Raw genomic sequence first — 19,919 nt, forward strand, 5'->3', positions numbered from 1 at the left:
AGTTTTTTAAATTCTATTTTAGACTGACTTCTTCTGTGTCTGGTTTGTAGTTTTCTCTACCTTGCCTCTTCACCTCGTCCCACCCCTCTTTCATCTCTTTCTGTCCTCTTCGTTCCTCCCCTCTCCTCCTAGCTCCTTTTAACTCTGTTTTCTGACTCATTGTCACCTTATTGGTTCCTCTCCTCGAGTCTGAGTGTTGATCCCTCCTTGTAGGACAGTATAGAGATGGCACTGCTTGGTACAGTGAGCCTCAGGCTACAGCAACATGGCGGCCAGTTGCATGCAACACACACGTGAAATTAGAAGCGATCAAGGCTGAGAATGAATGAATGAAAGTCACAGTGTTATGGGAGGAATGTTTCATTGTCTGTCTGTACAATCTGTTGAGCAAGAAAATGTGCTGATAAACAATTTCTAAGGCTGTGTTCAGACAAACATTAGCACTGTGTCAAAAAATACAGCCTCCTCATTCATTTCAATGAGGCCACTCTGTTGGGTTTCTAAGAGGGCTATGGCAAGAAACGCAGGGTCAAAAGCAAAAAAGTTGAATGCTGCAACGCACTGCGCTGGCCCATGGATGACTCTGGCTTTGTCTGAAGTTATTAACATTTCTTGTTGGAAAGTCAAAAGCATGGATGTCCTAATCAGGGTTTGATCTTGATCCTTTGATGTTGAGGATCAGAACAATGGCTAGATTGCCATGAAATTCACGGTCCTCTGAGGATGAACCCTACTGACTTTGGTGATCCCCTGACTTTTCCTTTAGCGCCACCATGAGGTTCACATTTAGGGTTTTGAGTGAGATGACAATTATTGGATTTTCCAAGAAGATTTTCATGAAATTTGGTACACACATTCATTACATGATGAATTGTAATAACTTTGGTTTCATTGTTCAATCTTTTTGAGAACTAAAAGTGATTTTTGTTGGCATGGCCCTTAATGCCATGGCCACTCAACCAGGCCCTACCAAACACCCAACTGCCCGTCTCTGTCAGTTATTAACCAAGCCCCACCCTTCTGCACACACACACACACACACACACACACACACACACACACACACACACACACACACACACGCAGCAACAGAAAGTGAGGAAGGTCAGAAGGAGGAAGAAAAATGGGAGAGGAGGGTGAGCAGAGAGAGAGAGGTGTGTGTGTGTGTGTGTGTGTGTGTGTGTTCATGTGTTCATACATGTGTGAATTTGTCTATATAAAGGAAGTGCAGGCCAAATGCTTCTGACCCTAATAGCTTGCACACCATAAGTATGTGCACGCACACACACACACACACACACACACACACACACACACACACACACACACTGACATTGAGTTTTCCTTCATTTTACTTCGAAGCCTCCTTCCCTGAGAGGGGGTCCTCTTGCTTCCCAGGGCAATGTCTGTAAGAGGAGGGGTGTGTGTGTGTGTGTTTTAGGGACTCCAGTTACAGGAGTTGTGCAATGTTTGGGCCCTCAACTGGAAACCAATGGGAACTGACCTCCCTGCCCTCTCCCAACTTATCTGCTCCACCTTCTCTTCTCTTCTCTTCTCTCTGAAATTTCATTTGGTTCTGTATTTCATTGCAGTTACTAATAACATTGAAATTAGTTAAAGGTAAAACTATCAGGAATACAGGAGTACAGGTGATAGACACTGCTGAAATTTCATTGGCCAGTTTGACCAACAAGGTGTCACATATATCAGCCATGTTCGGAGAGGACTCGCTCAAGTCATAGTTGTGGCTCTCAGAAATAGCAGGGCACGACCCTCCTGACCTGCACTTGAACTAGTCTTTGGTTTGTTTGGTGTATTTTTTCTTTTTCCCCATTGATAACTGGCCAAACATAAACAACGTGGTGTCATATACAGATATTTTTGGCAGCTCCAATAGAGTTTATTAGCAAGAAATGAAAATGCCCAAGAAATACTTTAAAAATCACAAAGAGACATATCAGTATGTTATTTTTGTTTAATTGGAATTAATGGGGCGCCATCTTGGAACACCACCACCAAGGTTTCAGCACCCTCAGGAGCAGCTAAAAAACTAAAGAATTCATGAAGCCATAGGACAGGCTTGGTTTGGTGTAAGGAGTGACTTTGTGCTCCCATTATTGATCAGTCTGTAACCAACCTGGGACTCCTGTAGCACCTTGTCTCTTTATTTCTCGCTCTCTACTGAAATGTGTCTAAATAATCCTAAAGATGCCTTAAATCTATAAAGATGCATAACCTCCCACTATGACTCAATCTGAGTTTTGACTGCTTTTGCATTCACTGCACTGACAAGTTACTGTTTTCTATCTGAATGCTATCGACAGCGTGTTGGGAGGATGTTAGACGGCGCTATGAACTGAGATTGAACCCACAGTGGTATGAGCAGGCGGCCATTATGGGGGGAAAAAAACCTTCTGCCTCTTTTTTTATTTCAATTATTTCTCTTCCTCTTTTCATGCTGATTCTACTCTTAGGTACATTAAATGACAGTGAACCCCAAACTGAAGCTACTGCGACTGCTGCATATTTAAATAACAGTACTATTAAAGGAAAGTGAGTCAAACAGGGGTAGGGTATAGACAGAAACGGAAAACTGGAGCCAGACAGAGCTAAATTATCTTCCTCTACACTTCTGATGAAAAGGACTGAATGTTATGTGTATTTCTATGTGTGTGTATATGTGTATGTGTGTGTGTGTGTGTGCGTTCCTTCGATAGGGTTTTTTTAAACTGCTTGGGAAAATTGCTGCGTGTGCGTTCATGGGTGTGGGCATAAGCAGACGTGAACCGTGTACGTGTACATATGTGTGTATGTGTGTGGACCCTGTGGGGCCATGAACAGAGTGCGGCTGACAGGGGCGATGCCCCTACCCCCACCCAAAACACACGCACACACACACACACACACACACACAGAGCCGGGGGGGGTTTGGGGAGAGGCAGCAGTGACAGAGAGGAGAGCGCTGACCCAGATAGTGTCTCTGTCCCACCCTCTCTCTCTCACACACACACTGTAAAAAATATGCTCAGCATGTGCTTTTATTTCACATTGAGTCTTCATGTAATAATGGATTTAAATAGGGCTGCAACTAACCGTTATTATTATCTACTAATTTGCTAATTATGTTTTTGATTATTCAGAAAATAGTAAAAAAAAAATAAATGTAAGAGTACATCTCCAGTAAGCCGGTTAAATTCAAAAACAATTCTCTCTGTTTCAGTCCTGCAACGTTTTTCTCACCTAAAAACGGAACTTTTTAAAAATGGTCCCTAGAGTGGATGAATCTTAAAACACCTGCTTGCTGTTTTAGTGTGTATGGGGAAAATAGAGATTTCACAAAGTCACCTCTAACTTTCTTTTGATGTCATATTATAAGTGTCAGTATAGCTGATCACAGCACAGCGGTTGTCACTTATCCGTATGTATGTTGATTGTCAGACGATGTCGATGAGCTGCAGTTAAGTCACTATTTGATACTTGTTTCGTTGTCTGACAACAGAAACAGAAAAATATGTAAATGAGAACAAGTAAATCATGAATTTGGCTTTATAAAACACAGTATAGATGATCACAAAGAGCAGGAGGGGACAGAACAGAGGAGACAGAGGTTTAACGGGCTGTATCTGTCCCACTCATTACTAGATGTTGGTTGTGATTCACAGTTGTGTTGTTTGCAAACTGAGATTTAGACATTTCTCTGTTGAAAGCCACGTCTCTAAGTCTAGACATAGTCCAAGGCGATGCCTTGAAATTGCTTGTTTTGTCCGACCAACAGTCCAAAAGCCAAAGATGTTCACTTTACAGTATTATAAAACAGAGAGAAGCTCCAAATTTTCACATTTGAGAAGCTGAAACCAGCAAATGTTTCCCATTTTTGATTGATAGATGACTTAAATGACTGATCAGTTATCGTTTCAGTACTAGATTAAAACACAAGCTGCTGATCCCAAGTGGTGAAGGCAAATGTGACATGAGCGATTAACCCCCCCCCCAAAAAAAACATGTTCCAAGTTGCAGCAAAAAGCCGTCACCCAGATCTGTCTTCCAATAGGATGCAGAAATAGTGTTGGCAACATAATCTCTGGCAAAACGATCTCAACACGCTGATATGTCATTCTTTATAATTTAATGTCTTGATGAAATGAAAACAGTCTTACATAGGAGTGAAGCAGCAATTGTAAGAATCCAACTTTCTGTTGTACATTGCGTTTTAATATATCTGATCACACGATATATGTGTTGTTATTGAAAAATCATTCTGTCTCTGTTGTCAGATGACTACATTAGTATAAACTACATTAAAACACAAAACAAGCCTTTACTGAAGAGACGATCACTATTGCTGTTATTTTTATTAGTGTATTCGTTTGTGTCCGAATACAAAGTAAAAATGTTTGTGAAGTTGTCATTTTTTGCAGCAAGTTCATCAAGCACCCCTCCTGTCAGGTCTCCATCATGTCTGTCTTCTTGGTACTGCCATCTACTTTCACTGTCCCACATCAGACAAATGAAAATGAAAAGATACTTTTAACTTTTTTTTGTTTTGTTAAACCGCCTTGGCTAATGGATGATCTTAATGTACCTTGTTTTAAATCCCATTTATTGTTTTCATCTTGTATTTCAGCAAGGTAGTGACAGGGTTTGAATCCCAGACCAGGACACAGAAAGTTAATGAAAAACCCTCCTCAGAAACCCGCGACATGACTCTTCTCCTCAGCCCCCTACAGCTCAGCAGTAACAGACTGGTTGTTCTGAGCGGGTGTGAATGTGTGGGACCGTATGAGGATGAAGCAGAGTGTTCGGTTCACGCTCAGTCAGCCTTCACCAGATAAAAATAGATTTAAAAAATGTTGAGATTGGCCTGTTTGAAGCCCAGAGACAGATCCTCTAGTGGATGGCTGCAGAACAGCTCCATAACACATCCAACTACTCTCCAAAAGTAGAGTCAGAGAGTTTTGGCCTCATTAGCTGATGTTTTCTTATGGTGATTTTTAGGTCTGTGACTAATGATTGTTTTCATCACTGATTGAGCTGTCTTTTGATTAATCATTTAGTCTATTGAATGTCAATTTTTTTGGAAAATTATCATCACAGCAGTCCAAAGCTAGTCCAAAGATTTTTGATTAACAATGCTATAAAACAGAGAAACACAGCAACTCTTCCCGTTACATAAGCTGCAACTAGCGAATGTTTGTCATTTTGCGTGATAAATGATGATTAAAAACTATCAAAAACTGTTCTCCGTTGATCAGCAATTACATTCGACTCTACCGTGACTCTGCCTCTTTAAAAAAAAAAGCCCCAACAAAATGAAAACTGCCTGCAGGATGGATGTACACGGTTGCTGATTGATTCTTCATTCTAATTAACACTGCTTAATAGTCCAATTAATAGTCAATTTTTTTGTTGTATGCAGAAACATACCCAATGCTGAAGTGTAATCACCAACGAGATACAAAAACAAGTAGTAGTGTGTTTGACTTCTCTGTTATTTTCCTCTAGTTTCTTCACTTTTCTTCACATCATTCTACATTCATGGAAGCGTCTTTGCTTCAATCTGCACAGCTCAGAGCGAGTTTGCGTCTGACTTGCGACTTTATATGCATTCGAGCCAGTTCTAAAATATGATACACACCTTTAGAGCAGGCTTTAGCTACTTCCCATCAAAAATAGTTGGGGGCACTATTGGGGATCGTAGCTAGTTGTTGACTAGCTTTACTGTTAATTTGTTTACACTCTGTTGGAACTTGTAAACAAAGTAAATAGTTCACCGTGCCTGTTCTCCCTCATCTGATTATGTGGGCCGGGTCACAGAAAGGTTTGCTGTTTCCTCGACTCAGCAGTGACACTGTGTCAGTGAAAAAGTACCATCTCTGTCTCTCTCTCTTTTTCAGTCCTCCTTGTCCCTCTCTACCCCAATACTTCCTGTGGTAGGATCAGACACTGACAGGGTCACACCCACCCTGCCCTTTTTATTTCTGGAACTCCACAGTGGGACCCCTCCTCTGGGGGGAGGCACACACACACACACACACACACACACACACACACACACACATACTCTTGTCACTCCTCAATTACACACACACAACATGCGCGTATACACTCACACAGTCTCTCACTATCACTACTCGTTAGTGCTGTTCTCCACACACACACACACGCAACTCCTGACCGCCTCCCTGTACTCCTTCCCCTTGACTGCCTTGTCTGCCAGCAGATGTGGATCAAGAAGGATTTGCAAAAGATTCTCAGTGTTTGCTTCATTCTGTTCGGAGCGGTCGAATGGGTGCGGTTTGTACGCTGAAGCACAACTCCAGAAAGTTCAAATGACTTAAAATTTCAGTTTAGTGTGTTTTTTCTGTGATTTACTGCTTATGTGGCTCCGTCTGAACTCGACCTAGCTAGAGCTCCAGATTAGGCGAAAATAAACACTAAAATGAATTATTTGCAAATCCTATTCGATCCAGGTCTGGCTGCAGCACTTTACTCTTCCAATCATAAAATATTGTGAGCAGATTTATCTGGACACGATGTACACTTACAGATACTCACAAATCATAAAAGTGCTAAGAGAAGTAAGCAGAATTTAAGGCCTTGAGCTGTAGCAAAATATCAGATATTCTGTTTTAACTGTTCTGTTTTAAATTGTTGCTGCATATGAAAACTAGAATGTGTGTGAGATTACTGATTCCAAGAGAGGCGTTGCTCATTCCCAAATCCCAATCCCTAATAACTATAGTCAGGATTGATTTTTGCATAAGCTAATTTATATATGACATTAAAAACATGAAGAAAGCCCCAGAAAACTAAAGACATTTGTTTTTTTTAAGTGATCAAAAATCTTTTTTGTGAATATCAAACACTCAACCCCTGGTAGGTTTGAAAGGTGGCTGTAAAACGTTGGCAGTTTCCTCATTAAGGTCCTGGTTTCAGCAGACAGTGGTACTCTGAAATTAATCTTTGGTTCTAGAAGCTTGCTGATGTATGGACTACTGGCAGGGCTAGTTGGTGAAATGCTGTAGCTTGGGAGCTATCCGCTAACACGCTAGCCAGCTGGGAACATGCTCGTGCTGCTAAGTCACAATAGCTCTCAGAGCTTCTTTCTATTTTCTCTGTACGTACTCCCCTGTGGCATTGTTCTCAGGACTTCTAGTCAGTCAATAAAGAGTTTCATTTAAAAGGTGAAAAACACTCTCCAGGCTAACGAGCTTGCTAACTGTCAGCAGTTTGCAAGCTCTGTCGCTAAAGTGACAATAAGCTGTAACAGTTTATTCAAAAGATGTATTTGTAACAGTGACTTCTGTCTCATAACTATCTGTAAACCATTCCTCTTTTGTGAAAGAGTTTATACTCCGACAGAGGAGGTTAAATAAAACTGGATGGCGACACACATCTAATAAGCTACGATAGCTTCCTCCACTTAGACTCTCTGGCTCTCCCTCAAAGGTCAGCACTGTCAAGGCGGCTTGCTATTGGTTTACGGCGCAAATTCACTGGTCAAAGTTAGCTAAAGTTGAACTCAATGTGAAAAGCATATTTTAGAACTGGCTCGAGTGCATTCTAATGGAATGAATAGATTTTTGCCACAAAATGTTTAAATACCGATGTGACTAGGTCTTAAGGGTGGACGGCAGCTGTCAGCTTGAGTTAATGTCAGTTACAACTGATTCCAATAGTGACACGTTTTTGACGGCAGAAAAAATATGTCAAAACAGGTTTTAATGGAAATTTCAGCCAAGAGTTGGAATTGAAGGGGTGTGTTTGACTTAAAGCTGCTGGTGGAGTTTAGCCCTTCAGCTGGGCCATTCACAGCCTTCTGCTTTTTCCAGCAGACAAAAAGAAATCCCCCCTCCTCAAGACTCTGACCCTCGCCTAAAAATGTCATCAGTGGTACCACTAAACGAAGTGCTTCGTATCATATCTTGCTGTCGTGCACCAAATCTGATTTATTAGGAAATTCTGTTTTTCATTTGCAAAAATCCCCCTACAAACTTCTTCAATCATGAGATGAGAAAATTTAGTAGACAGAATGTGATATTGGCTTAGTGAAGTGAGTTAAAGCACCTCTTGAGTTTCCATCTTGTGACCAAAAACAGCCAATAATCGTTTACATTCTCTGTCGGGTGAATTTACAACCTGATGAGAGATTAGAAGAAGGTGACGAGGATGTCTTGATTTCATTCATTCAGGATCGTTTGATTGTTGAGAGAGATTGTTTTTATTCACGCTACCTCCACAGAGCTTAATGGACAGGTTCAACATGAAAGACAGGTAAGAGGTGGCCAATCACAGAAGAGAACAACAAGGCCATCAGAGTACATCAGTTTAAAACATAATGCTGGAACAAACCCTAAAAACTGAACTGAATAGAAGATAAAGGACAAAAAGAACAGGTTGTAAAGTTTTCATGAATTCAAATTCAGGATGTTTAATTAACATCCTTTCCACTCACTTTGCTCTGCACATCCTATTCATTCTTGGAATCCAGATTTCTTGAACATTTTCCATTCATGCAGTTATAATTTACAGTTAAATATGTAACAGGAGGTTTGCACAAGTTGCTGTTTCCTGCACTCTTATATCATCTTCTTAACTCTATATACAACTACACAGGATTTTTTTTCCCTTTTACACCAAGTAAAAGTAAAACAAATACCAGTATAAAACTGTAACTTATCTTATAGCTGCAGTGCATTGTGGTCCATGAAATAAAGTGATAGAAAGTAAAGCACAAGATACTTTCAGATGTTTCACGGAGGTTGTTTGATGTAATTTCAGACCCTGGCTGTTTGTTGGTTGCCGGTTGGGGGGAAGGTGTGACATCACGCTGCTTTTACCTTTTGTTTAGAGACACAGAGGGGGCTCTGTCCCATCACAATGGGACCGAGTGGCCAGTGTGTGTCCTCTGTGTGTGTGGGAGGGGTGCTTGCAGCCACACCCAGGCTGAGGCCACACCTCACTGTGGAATCCACTGTAGCCGGGTCACATGTCGGCCTGCAACACCCTGCCACAGCTCCATCTCTGTCTGCAGTCCCAGCCGGAACAAAACGCAGTAAACAAAATAAATAAAAACACTTGTTAGTATCACTGTAGGAAAGTCCAGTGATTATGTCACATTTAGGTTGACCTGGACTTTTCTTCATGGCTTCTCTCGGCACTGGATTTGCTGTAAAGAAAGAAAATCAGCTCTGTAGCAATGTTTATTTCCAATTCTTGAACCACAGACACGGTTAATATTACGCGGACAAATGTTTTTAAGAACATGTTTGACGTATTGACTCTGTTGTGAAACAAAATGTGAAACTCTTACATTTTCAGTATTTTAACCACAGAAAATGCTCAGAAATTAAACAGCTGTGTGTAAGTGAAACAGTAGAATTCTAGTGAAAGAACCTGTGGTTCAAAACTGCTACAGACAGACAGACATTTTAGTACTGTGACCTATTACTACAACTCCTTTTATAACTATTACCTTTGAATACTTTCTCTTTGAACGCCCTAAAGGTTAACACACACCGCCGGTGTATCATGTGCATTAAAATACTCACATCCATTGTTTTCTATGTTTGGCGTCTTGATACGCCACTGTCCAATTTCCCAGCGTCTATGCGCATTAACGCTTGGTACATCCTTGCTGCACTTATTCTGTCTGTATGACGCGTGCAGTCTTTCGTACTGATGCCTTGCCTTTGTTTGGTAACTCATCATTCGATATGCATCAAACATGACACTTGGTTGGTGTGTTGCGGTTAACTACCACTTTTACAACTACTGCCACTTCTGTATTCACCGCTCCACAAATGGAAAGTAAGTACATTTACTCTGCTGTACTGAATGCAGTGTTCATCTGCTTTACTTGAGTATGACTATATTTGCTTTTACCCCATTACATTTAAAAATAAATATTATAATACCTTTTCTCTGCTATATCTATATGATTGATGTAGTTACTTTGCAGATTAAAGGTTTCACAGGCAAAACTAATGATAAGTTTAGTGCTTAGCAAGAGTGATGCATTGCTGGAAGTTAATCTGTCCAACAGCGTGTAGTAGTTAGACCCACCCAGTTCGAGTCCCACCTGGACTAGTTATGACTGTGTTTACATTATCCAAATGAACAGTAACAGTCAGTAGGGTATGACTGTGCTTGACTATTGAGTCAGTATTAATTCCCTGAGGCCTATGGATAACTAACACCCCTCATCCTTACACTAGATGGTGGACTTTACCATACAAGCATTTTCCCATGACAAGCAGTGGGTTGTACAGCGGGGTCGCTACCGCAGACAGGAAGTAGAGAACTAGTTTGTGTATTTCAGCGTCTATCGCACTGTGAGAAAGATAGAAAAAGTCAAGTCATTTCAGTACTACCTCCTGTTTAATTCTTGCTCACACAGGATGACACGATCAATACTAAGCCATGCTGGACCATCCCTTCCGTCAGTGTGATTGTCCGTTAGTGTGTACAGGATCAACCACACAACTACCTTCGGGAGACCCAACAAGATGTGTCCGCTTATGTTAAGTCATGTCAGGTTCCCATTCAAGGCCTGTAGACTGAAAGAAATACAGCTGAAGTGTGGATGTGCAGATCTCACAACGTCAGATTTCTTTTCAAAACCACAACTCGAAAAAATTCCACTGAAACGACGGCTGTAACCGCATTCACATCAACAACTCAGCTCAAAGGGGAAGACAAAAATGAAAGAATCGGAAGGGAAGTCCTCTATTTTACAACTTCCACTATTGTAGATCAGCAGTGTTCAAACTGTGGTTCGCAGCGTGGAGACAAGTGGGACAACAAAAGCTGAATCAGTCCGTGTACAGAGAAAGATAGAAGACATTGACTTATAAATCAGATTTCATATCTCATGGTTTAAATTGATTGTCTTACCGCTTTTGAAGTGAATATGGATGGAAGACTGAAATTACGACATGATGAAAATAATTCTGGAGCTTTAAATCACTTCGCTTAGTCCATTAATCAAGTAATTGACAGCAATTTTGATAACTGATTTTATCATTTAAGTCATTTTTCAAGCACAAAATGCCAAAATGTTCTCTGGTTTCAGCTTCTCCAATGTGAGCATTTGCTACTTTCCTATGTTTTATATCATTGTAAATTAAATATCTTTGAAAGTCATACTCTTCTTTACTTAGTCTTTTCTGATTTGAATCTTAATTTTGCCAAGTTTAGACAAAGTTCTTTGACTGCCTGTGTTTCGACAACACTTAACATTTGAGAACTTTGGCTTATTTCGTTGAAATAGTGAAAAAAGGCATTTTGTGTATTCCTGAAAGTTAAGTCTTGAGAAAAGAATTGTTTTGTTATTGGTACAGAAATCAGGCGTTGTATATATTGTCAGTATCGACACATTTCAAATGATAACCGCCGCTACACCGGCACTAAATATTTTGGTCAAATTATGCTGGGATTCAGAGGAAACCTTCAAGTATCCAATTTACATCTGTGGACATTTTCAACAATGTTCGCTCAACTATTAACAAGTTCTATTACAGTTTTCTTTTCTGGTTATTCAAAGATGGAGTTAGTAGTACATTTAAATGTCTGAGAAAGGAAGAAGACATGGAGAGAAAATGGTTGACAGAAGAGAAGGGGTGTGTGCATTTCTAGAAGTGTGTGTGTGTGTGTTGAGTCCCTCTGCCTCGGCACTCCCCACACCTCTCTCTCTCTCTCTCTCTCTCTCTCTCTCTCTCACACTTTCTGTGTGTGTGTGTGTGTGTGTCTCTCGCTGGGCTTCCAGAAAAGGGTGTGTCCGCCTGCCTGCCGCTGAACGGAAGGGAGGGGTCAGTTCAGGCTACTCCTCCTGCTCTCTCTCTCTCTCTCTCTCTCTCTCTCTCTCTCTCTCTCTCTGTTATTTCTCTTTTGCTCTCATTCCCTCACTGACAGCCTCAGGATTAGGCCTTTGTCTCTCTGCCTCCTCTGTCTCTCTGTTTGCCTTTAATTTTCTATCTTTTAAATAGAGTGTGGGTCTGTGTGTGTTTTTACCCCCCCTTCTGGTAGATTTTTGAGAAGGGGTTTTCTTTAGTCCGCTTTTAGAGCAGAGGTAATGCTTGTTGTCATGTATTTTTTCCCCTCCAAACTTTAGCATACCATTTCCTGTCTTGCTTCCTCTCCTACCTGTCTTCCTCTCCTCCTGTCCTCATATCTATTCTCCTCTTTTTTTTTTTACATTTTCCTTCCTCTTCTCTTGCTTCCATCCTTTAGAAAATCCTCTCCTTTCACCCTCTCTCTGGAAGTTTTGCCTTTTTTTTTACATTGTTCTCACCCTTCCTTCCCCTCTTTTCTCCTCAACTACTGTTACCCCCCCCCCCCCCCCCCATCACTCCTCCCTTCCCTTCCTCAGCCCCCTTCTTCTCCTTCCCTACCTTCTACTCATCTTCCTCTATTTGTCAGAGATCCCTCCTTCCTCCACTCACCATCTGTCTCTCCTTCTTCTCCTCCTCCTCAGTGCCAGTCGACTCCTAAGCAGAAGAAGAGTGCCGTCGGCGCCCAGAAGAAGCAGAGGAGTCCGGCCAAGCAGAGCGCCCTGACCCCACAACAACAACAACCGCCGCCGTCATCACCACCGCCGCCAGCGGCCCGGGAAGAGGAGGAGAAGGAGGAGGAGCCGGCAACCAGGCTTCGGCCGCCGCAGCAGGAGGAGGAGGAGGAAGCAGGCGAGGAAGAGCAAGAGGAAGTGGCGACACAGTCTGTGAAGAAGAAGGAGGAAGAGGAGGAGGAGCGGGAGGAGGGCGAGACAGACATGCCCTCCATACAGATCAAACCAGAGCCAGAGGAGATGGAGTGCACGGTGAGGGGGTGGTGGGGTGGTGATTGGTTAATTGATTAGAAGAGGGTGGAGGATCTGTGGCTGAACAAGCAGAAGGATTGATGGACAGATGGATGGATGAGAGTCAGGTGGGTGTGGGCAGGTGTGGCTGCCGACTCACATCGCTTATGATCAGACGTGTTTGATCACGCTGAGTTCACACTCAACACATGCAGGATTTTATTTTAATGCTAATACTTATCTTGGCATCAAGAAGATTTACAAATGAGTCAGTGATGGACTGAGTATTAATTTGTCAAATGATCCGACTCTCACCTCTCTGTGTGTTCCAATTTTAGGGAGTCCAGATTTGATCTTGTAGTTTTCATTATATATTCAAGAATGAACCGCAAACATGGCAGCCATATGTAAATCAGAGCCATGGCCTCCATTTCACACCAACATTCAATCATACAATCCTCTGTAGATGAGGCAGAGGCAATTTTAGGGGAGTTCTGGTTCATTACAACATGGGTCTTATTTTCATAGTTTTGGCCATCATTCTGGAATAATACCAGTGTACTCACCAAATGAATTGCTGAGATCTGGGAACATGGCAAGATCGCTGAAGGCTAAATGCAAGAAACAGGAGTGGTCAGACGATCAGACAGGTTGTAAACAAACCTCCAGGGTAGCCAAACGTATTTGGAAGAGAAAGTAAAGGAGAGTAGTAAAATTATTACCCAAACTGTCCGTTTATATACTGACTTCCTGTTTCAGTGTTGACGTACCGTACTTGCAGTACTTGTAGTTGCGTGTACACAGTTTTCCTGTATAAGGAGGGAATATTACAGACATTTCAGGTGGGCTCAATTTCAGTTTAAGCTCCAAATGAAGTGGTACATGTACGTATTTGAAATGATAAGGCAGCGTAATGCTGGGTGACGTCGCTTTGCATTGCGGCAAAAGTTGAGCCAGGTTCACTTTTTTTGCCAAGTCTCTCTGTTGGAACCCCTGCTGTGACAATGCAGTGGTCCCATTCAAATGAAAGAGGAGGCTTTTCCCATGCAGTGTCTGTCTCATCGCGGCCTAACTAAGGTATGACGCTGTTGGCTTTATTCGGCTCTTCAGATGCCTGACGAAGATCCATGACTGAAACGTTGTGTCGATAATAAACTCAGGGCTGACAGTGTGTCAACTTTGCTTTCACTGTTGGGCTTTATGAAAGCATGAACCCAAGTGAATAGAGTTACTGCACATTATTTTAGGATTACCCTACAGTGTAGATATTGACAGCACTCTCTCATATCAAATTCTTTTTCAGTCTCAGATATACTTGAACATGATTGTAGAATGTGAGTTGTGGCATTAACTTTTCATTGGGAGAAAAAATCCCATAGATCTACATGTCTTCACCGGCACCATAATGCTCATTATTCAGTGTAAACATGTCAGAGACTACTTTTGGATATTTCTCCTGAGCAAATACCTTTGTACAAGGTCTGGTGTAGTTCTGCGCTTTAGTAGCAATGTGTTTTCATTGTCAACGACGACTCTCAGGTCGCAGGTGACCTATGACACCGGTCTGTTGTGAAAGGTCAACAGTGAGTTTCTCTTTCCCCGTCTCATACATGGAGTTTGTATGTTAAAGTGTTATTATTTTCAATTACAGCTAAAAATAATTTTTGGCAGAACCCCAGATTCAGATCACCAACCAAATTGAAATTTAATCAGTTTTTTCACACCTTTTCTGTTTTCTAAATTTAATGGAAATAGTTTTTTGAAAATCCTGCTGACAGACAGACAAACAGGGCAACGGCATTCTTCAAAACCTAGATGTTGATTTGACAGCTTGCTTCAAAATATTGAAAATATGGAATTTTACTAGCCAACTGAAAGCTGAAATGATGCCTCTACTTGTCATTTTGTGAAATTGGACCTTACATATGAGTGATATCAACTCAAAACTATTTCTAAACTGTTCTCCTTGAACTTTACCTGTGTCCTACTGTCATATTTTGAGGGTGCTTTGCTTAAAAGGTGCCCTCAAAGATGGGCGATTGCAATTGCAATTTCCCAAAGGAACAAAATCAAGAAGGCTACAAGCGACAGGCGAACAAAATCCGAACATTTCGTTAAATGCCAAGATAAGTTAACATTCTGTGGTGACAGTGTGTGACCCACCAACTCAGCTACCTGGCGCCCGGGCATCAATGACTAGCTAATGTTAGCGGTGCTCTCGTGTGTATGTGTGTGTGTGTGTGTGTGCTATTTGACAATATGCCTGGGTGCAAGGTAGCAGTGAAAACGTGGTATGGCATTACCATTGATTTGGGTATTCTCTCAATAAGCAGGCGGAATGGATTTGATAATGAAGCACTGACACGTTGCTCTGAAAAGAGCGCCGTGTGGACTGGATAGACTGATGCACTGATTTTTTACATGGTAAAAACATGGTTAAGGGGGTCTAAACTAATCATTTAAAAAAGTGGGTGGGACTTAAAATTATATTATATGGAGGAAGTTTCCTATGAAGACAGAGGATGCATGGCAGAGCACAGGATGAGGGGGGAATTGATGATAGATGGAGATCTGCTGGAGATTTGCTTGATAAATGATTAATCCTTTAGATGATTTTCATGTTTGCACAGTTGTAGCGTTAGGGACGATGCAGCAGGCCTTTGACAGCAGGTTCAGCAGTTCCCAGACCAGTAGGAAATCTCTGTACAGGGAAAGTGAATGAGAAACACCCTCATTGTCCTCAGTAACTGCTGCTGCTGGAGAGCCTTTGAGCAAGCATTTAACCCCTTATGACTCAGGGTCACCAGTAGCACTGAATGAATGAATGGAACTGTGAGAATGTGATGCGAGGCAGCTCTGAGAAAAAAAAGCTTGTGTACTCTGCCACGCTTCTCTGGATATATAAAGATGACAGGATATAAAAAGATTGTGATGAGTCTTTGTGCTCTGTCGATGTGATGTCAGGAAAGTGAGGGAGTAGGAAAAGCAGGTTGTCCTGATGGTGGCCGGAAAGGATTGATAGATGGATAAAAAAAGGCATAAAAAGTAATGAAACACACTTTACGAACAAACAATTTCTCTCACAGCATGTTGACATTTGCGGTTTTGCATTTCAAGCAGCAAAGTTGACCTTTTGTTTGTTTTAATCCTGAGTGACTTTCAGGGAGAGTATCAGTAGAACAAGCTCCATGAAATAAATAGTGAGTAGGTCAGAGGTCATAGCAGTGCCAAAGCGCCCTGTGTGAATCATTTTGAGGAGAAAAGCTCCTCTCGAAACCAAACTCCTGCTAGGGTTACCCTGCATGTCATCTTAATGCCCCGGCAGTTTTATTTCTCAGGATAAAACTATTTCGGTCCGACCGTCTGCTAATAAATTAAACTAATTTGGAGCGCAGAGCTGCATCTTTTTCCTTATGTTTTACACAGAACCGGGGAGTTTCTCGGAAACAGAGGAGTGCCCGTGTCTTTCAGTCAACTCCTCTTTTTTTACATATGAAATTCTATTAGCTCAGATATACATGTCTGAGATTGAGAATTTGAATGTTGTAAATAAATATGACAAAATTTGCAGTCCAAGCATTTAAATCATGACCAGACAAGGCAATTTAGAGGAGACAAAATATCATGAACACTTCATAGCAAAAGACTTTAACTTTGAAGTTATTAAATCCACGCTGCTACATAAACATATTGTGTTTCATGCCCAATAACAGTGTCAACCTGCTGTAAATGTCCGTCCTATCTTTGTTGGTTAGTTTCTTCTTGTAACCGGTGTTTCTCTTTGTAAAATCAGTCTGTGTTTGGCAGGTGTTTTTCCAGATATGATATAGAATTTTTTTCTTTACCTGTGCAGCTGCATTTTGGACTCTGATCTGGCAATTTTTGGAACTGTTTTAGTTGCCCAAAAATTCCCAGACCTCTTTTAATACATTACATTTATTTGGCAGATACTTTTGTCCAAAGCGACTAATAATAAGTGCACCATACCACATAAATACATGATTGGAGAGTTTGTCTTAATAATGAAAGTTCTGCATTTTTTATTTAACTGATCATAGTTGAAAATCTAAGCCTGTTTCCTGCTGTATTTGGAAAAATTACTAATGTAAACAAATAGCACCAGAAAACATTCATAACTAAAATTTAGTTGTTGTTTTGGATTTGTCCTGAATAAAGAGACCTGTCAAGATCATTATCAGTTTGATAATGATAGGAGCTTCCAGTGCCTAGTCTTGAATTTTTTAAACTCCTTTTGTTTACATTTATAGAGCCTTAGATTATACCGTTTGGAATTTATATTCTCTATGAATGGAATTTATATTCTCTATGAATGGGATAATTTTGTCTGCCTCTTGTCTTCCAAAAGGCCACATTATTTTGGTTACCTGGACTACCTCATAGTCATTGTGTCCCTAATCAGGATGGGAAACTACAACCAGCCTGCAGACAAACACTCGTAAATATGAGCTGTGACATGTAGGTCTCTTCTAATAGCTATCGGTGGCTAGACTTTATGAATGCTAATTAAATATAATCATAAGTAATAAATACTCTGGGAGTGTTTGCATGTCGCCCTGGCTGAGCTTACAGGTTGGCAGCGCAGGCATGTTGCTACACCTTTTGACATTTCTACTTTTAGTGTTAAGTTGATAGGTAGGTCCATGTACCCTGTTATAATTGGAGACAGAAGAGGGTATAGAATAAAGGGCGTGAGCAGTAATGATAAGGTGAGGCCTGTCGGAGTCACAGGCACGCTAAAGCAGCCATTAACCCAGCCAACATACTGAGGAGGGAAGGGTGCTTTCAGCTGCAGGGAAGGATGGGTGAGACATGAAGAGAGGAAGCTGTAGGAAGTGTAAAAAAGCAGAGGGGGGAGAGAAGATAGGGAGAGAAGAAGAAACAATTTGGCAGCGAGGAGACAGATGAGGAAAGAGTGCAGATGGAGAGAGGGGAGATAGGAGGGAAGGTAGAGTGGTGGAGGTGGAGAGGGTGTGGACGGTCAGATAAGGAAAGGCTGCACTGCAGGATTATGACTGCCATCCATTTTGTCCTCCTCTCTGTTGCCTTCGATGGTATTTTTTGTTTGTTTTTCATAATGTTGTTGTCCCTGTTGGCTCTGTACAGCCAGCACACTGAGGCTAGCTGTTCCCTTTGGTTTTTATTAGGAAATCTAACAATGCTAACAGGCCTTTTTTAGAGAAACTGCAAGGCAAATGGAGAGATGTTTTTTGTCTGTGACCAAAAAAATCAATTCAAAGGTTAATGGAGTACATCAGGCTTTTGGGAGATGAGGGAACGAGAACACACACACCAAAATCAAAACTAGTAAATTATTTCCTCCAGAGCTAATGCTAATGCTTTGACATACACTTTGTGGAGTGATAGGATCTACTTTAATCCAGGTAGGTACCTTTTGATATTTAAATGTATTATATTTAAATTGCGAGTTGTTTTAGTATGTGCCCTGTAGATTCATAAAATATAAAATGAATGCAACATTTTTAACCAAGTCTTGAACTATTTTAGGGTAATATTTCAGGTATATTCATCCATTTGTTACCATCCATCATCACCTCCTGGGACAGTAGAGAAACTAGTCCTTACAAATACAAGTCTGTGGGCCACTGGAAATCATTATGGAGGCTCTCAGGGTAAATTAAGAATATATTTTGGCTCAACTATTAACACATTTCCACTCCCTAGAAGCTGCAATAATGATGAGTTTTGGTCATAGGTCCTCTTCACCGCACCTAGTCAGTAATGACAGTGCAGTTCAGTCTTCAATCAGATCCAACAACAAAAGATGTTCTCAAATGGCGTCCAAGTCATGTCAAATGCCAGCTACCTGTCAAATTGACTGACGAGGCCACTTTATAATTCTAGAGAGGCAGACCATAATTTCAGTCAGTTAGCTGGACCTACAATGAAGGCATGGCGACACTGGAGTGTGTTTTCTGTTCTGTTGCTTTGATTGAAATGGCCCTTGAAATGCTGAGCAAGTTTTGTGACACCATTGCACCCACAATCCTAGAAATCCCTCAGTCCGTAGTAACCCATAACGGAGACTGAAGACTTAGATTTGCATTTGTGATGGTATATGAGAATGTGGGATAGCTAAGGACTGGCTCTATTAGCGGGGAGTGGTATGTTTGGGAGAAGAGATAGGAGGTAAAGTTAAGAGGGAAGTCACATGCAGGACAGGAAACCAGCTGTTCTTCATCCTCAGCTGATATGTAGAAAAACCATACAGATGGCATCTGTGTAGCTTCCAGTGTGGTTTTAAGTCAGAATTTAGCAACATCATGTCGAAATTGTGTGGTTTTGTTTAGATACAAGGTCTGACAAATAGGCCTGACACAGAGAAAGCTGCAGAGAGAAAAGGAGAGAAAGACAGAAAACAAGAGACAGAGCAAGGCCATGACAAACTTACCAAAATGGAGCCAGTGGAGGTTTTGATGGTTCTGAATGTCTCAGTTTGGACTTGAAGTGGTTGTTTCTGGTGGCATGTCCCTTATCTTTCATCTAGCATTAGGCCAGTTAATGGTCCAGAAAAGAGAGATGTAGATGCTGCTGTTTTTCAGCCAATCAGCAACTATTTTGATACAAAGCTGTATCCTCTTACTGCAGTGATCAGCAAGTTTAAAAACAAGGAAAGAACCCCATTTTTCAATGTTGTCTTAACTTTGCACATTTTACTGAATTTACAGATAATTTCAGTTTTTGTTTGACACACATTTCCATAGATATATCAGCTGTTTTCAACTGATGCTCCTCTGTTTTTTTTATTTTGTGCTGACCACATCTGACCATTGGCAATTTCAAAGCTTCTCTTATCAAGGAAACAGGCACAAAGTTGCATCATTACCTGTCCAGACTTGTGCCAAAGGTCATGATACATTACCTGCTCAGCCATCATTTACAACAGACCTTTTCCATGAAACTGAACGCTAGGCTTTTCTGAGCAGGTTATAAATCTGCTCTCACTAGTGACACCAGTTATACTAAGCAGCCAATTACATGTCGACTCTGGCTCTATGATGGCTGGATTTGTGTTTTTATTCAGAGATGGGATCAAAATTCAGAGATCAAAATTAAACTCTAAAGCGATCACAGTTTTTTCTCA

At 41.1% G+C, this 19,919-nt stretch overlaps 1 protein-coding gene across 2 annotated transcripts in view; it reads left to right on the forward strand.

Moving 5' to 3' along the window:
• Nucleotides 1-19,919, forward strand: part of klf8 (Kruppel-like factor 8) — a 74,936-nt gene that overhangs the window by 25,074 nt on the left and 29,943 nt on the right. For both annotated transcript variants that reach the window (XM_044223463.1, XM_044223464.1), the window contains exon 2: nt 12,476-12,817. In XM_044223463.1, coding sequence (XP_044079398.1) covers nt 12,476-12,817 — 342 coding nt within the window. The remainder of the gene's footprint in view (nt 1-12,475; nt 12,818-19,919) is intronic.

This window comes from Siniperca chuatsi, linkage group LG14 (assembly GCF_020085105.1).
Source record: "Siniperca chuatsi isolate FFG_IHB_CAS linkage group LG14, ASM2008510v1, whole genome shotgun sequence".
Lineage (NCBI taxonomy): Eukaryota > Metazoa > Chordata > Actinopteri > Centrarchiformes > Sinipercidae > Siniperca > Siniperca chuatsi.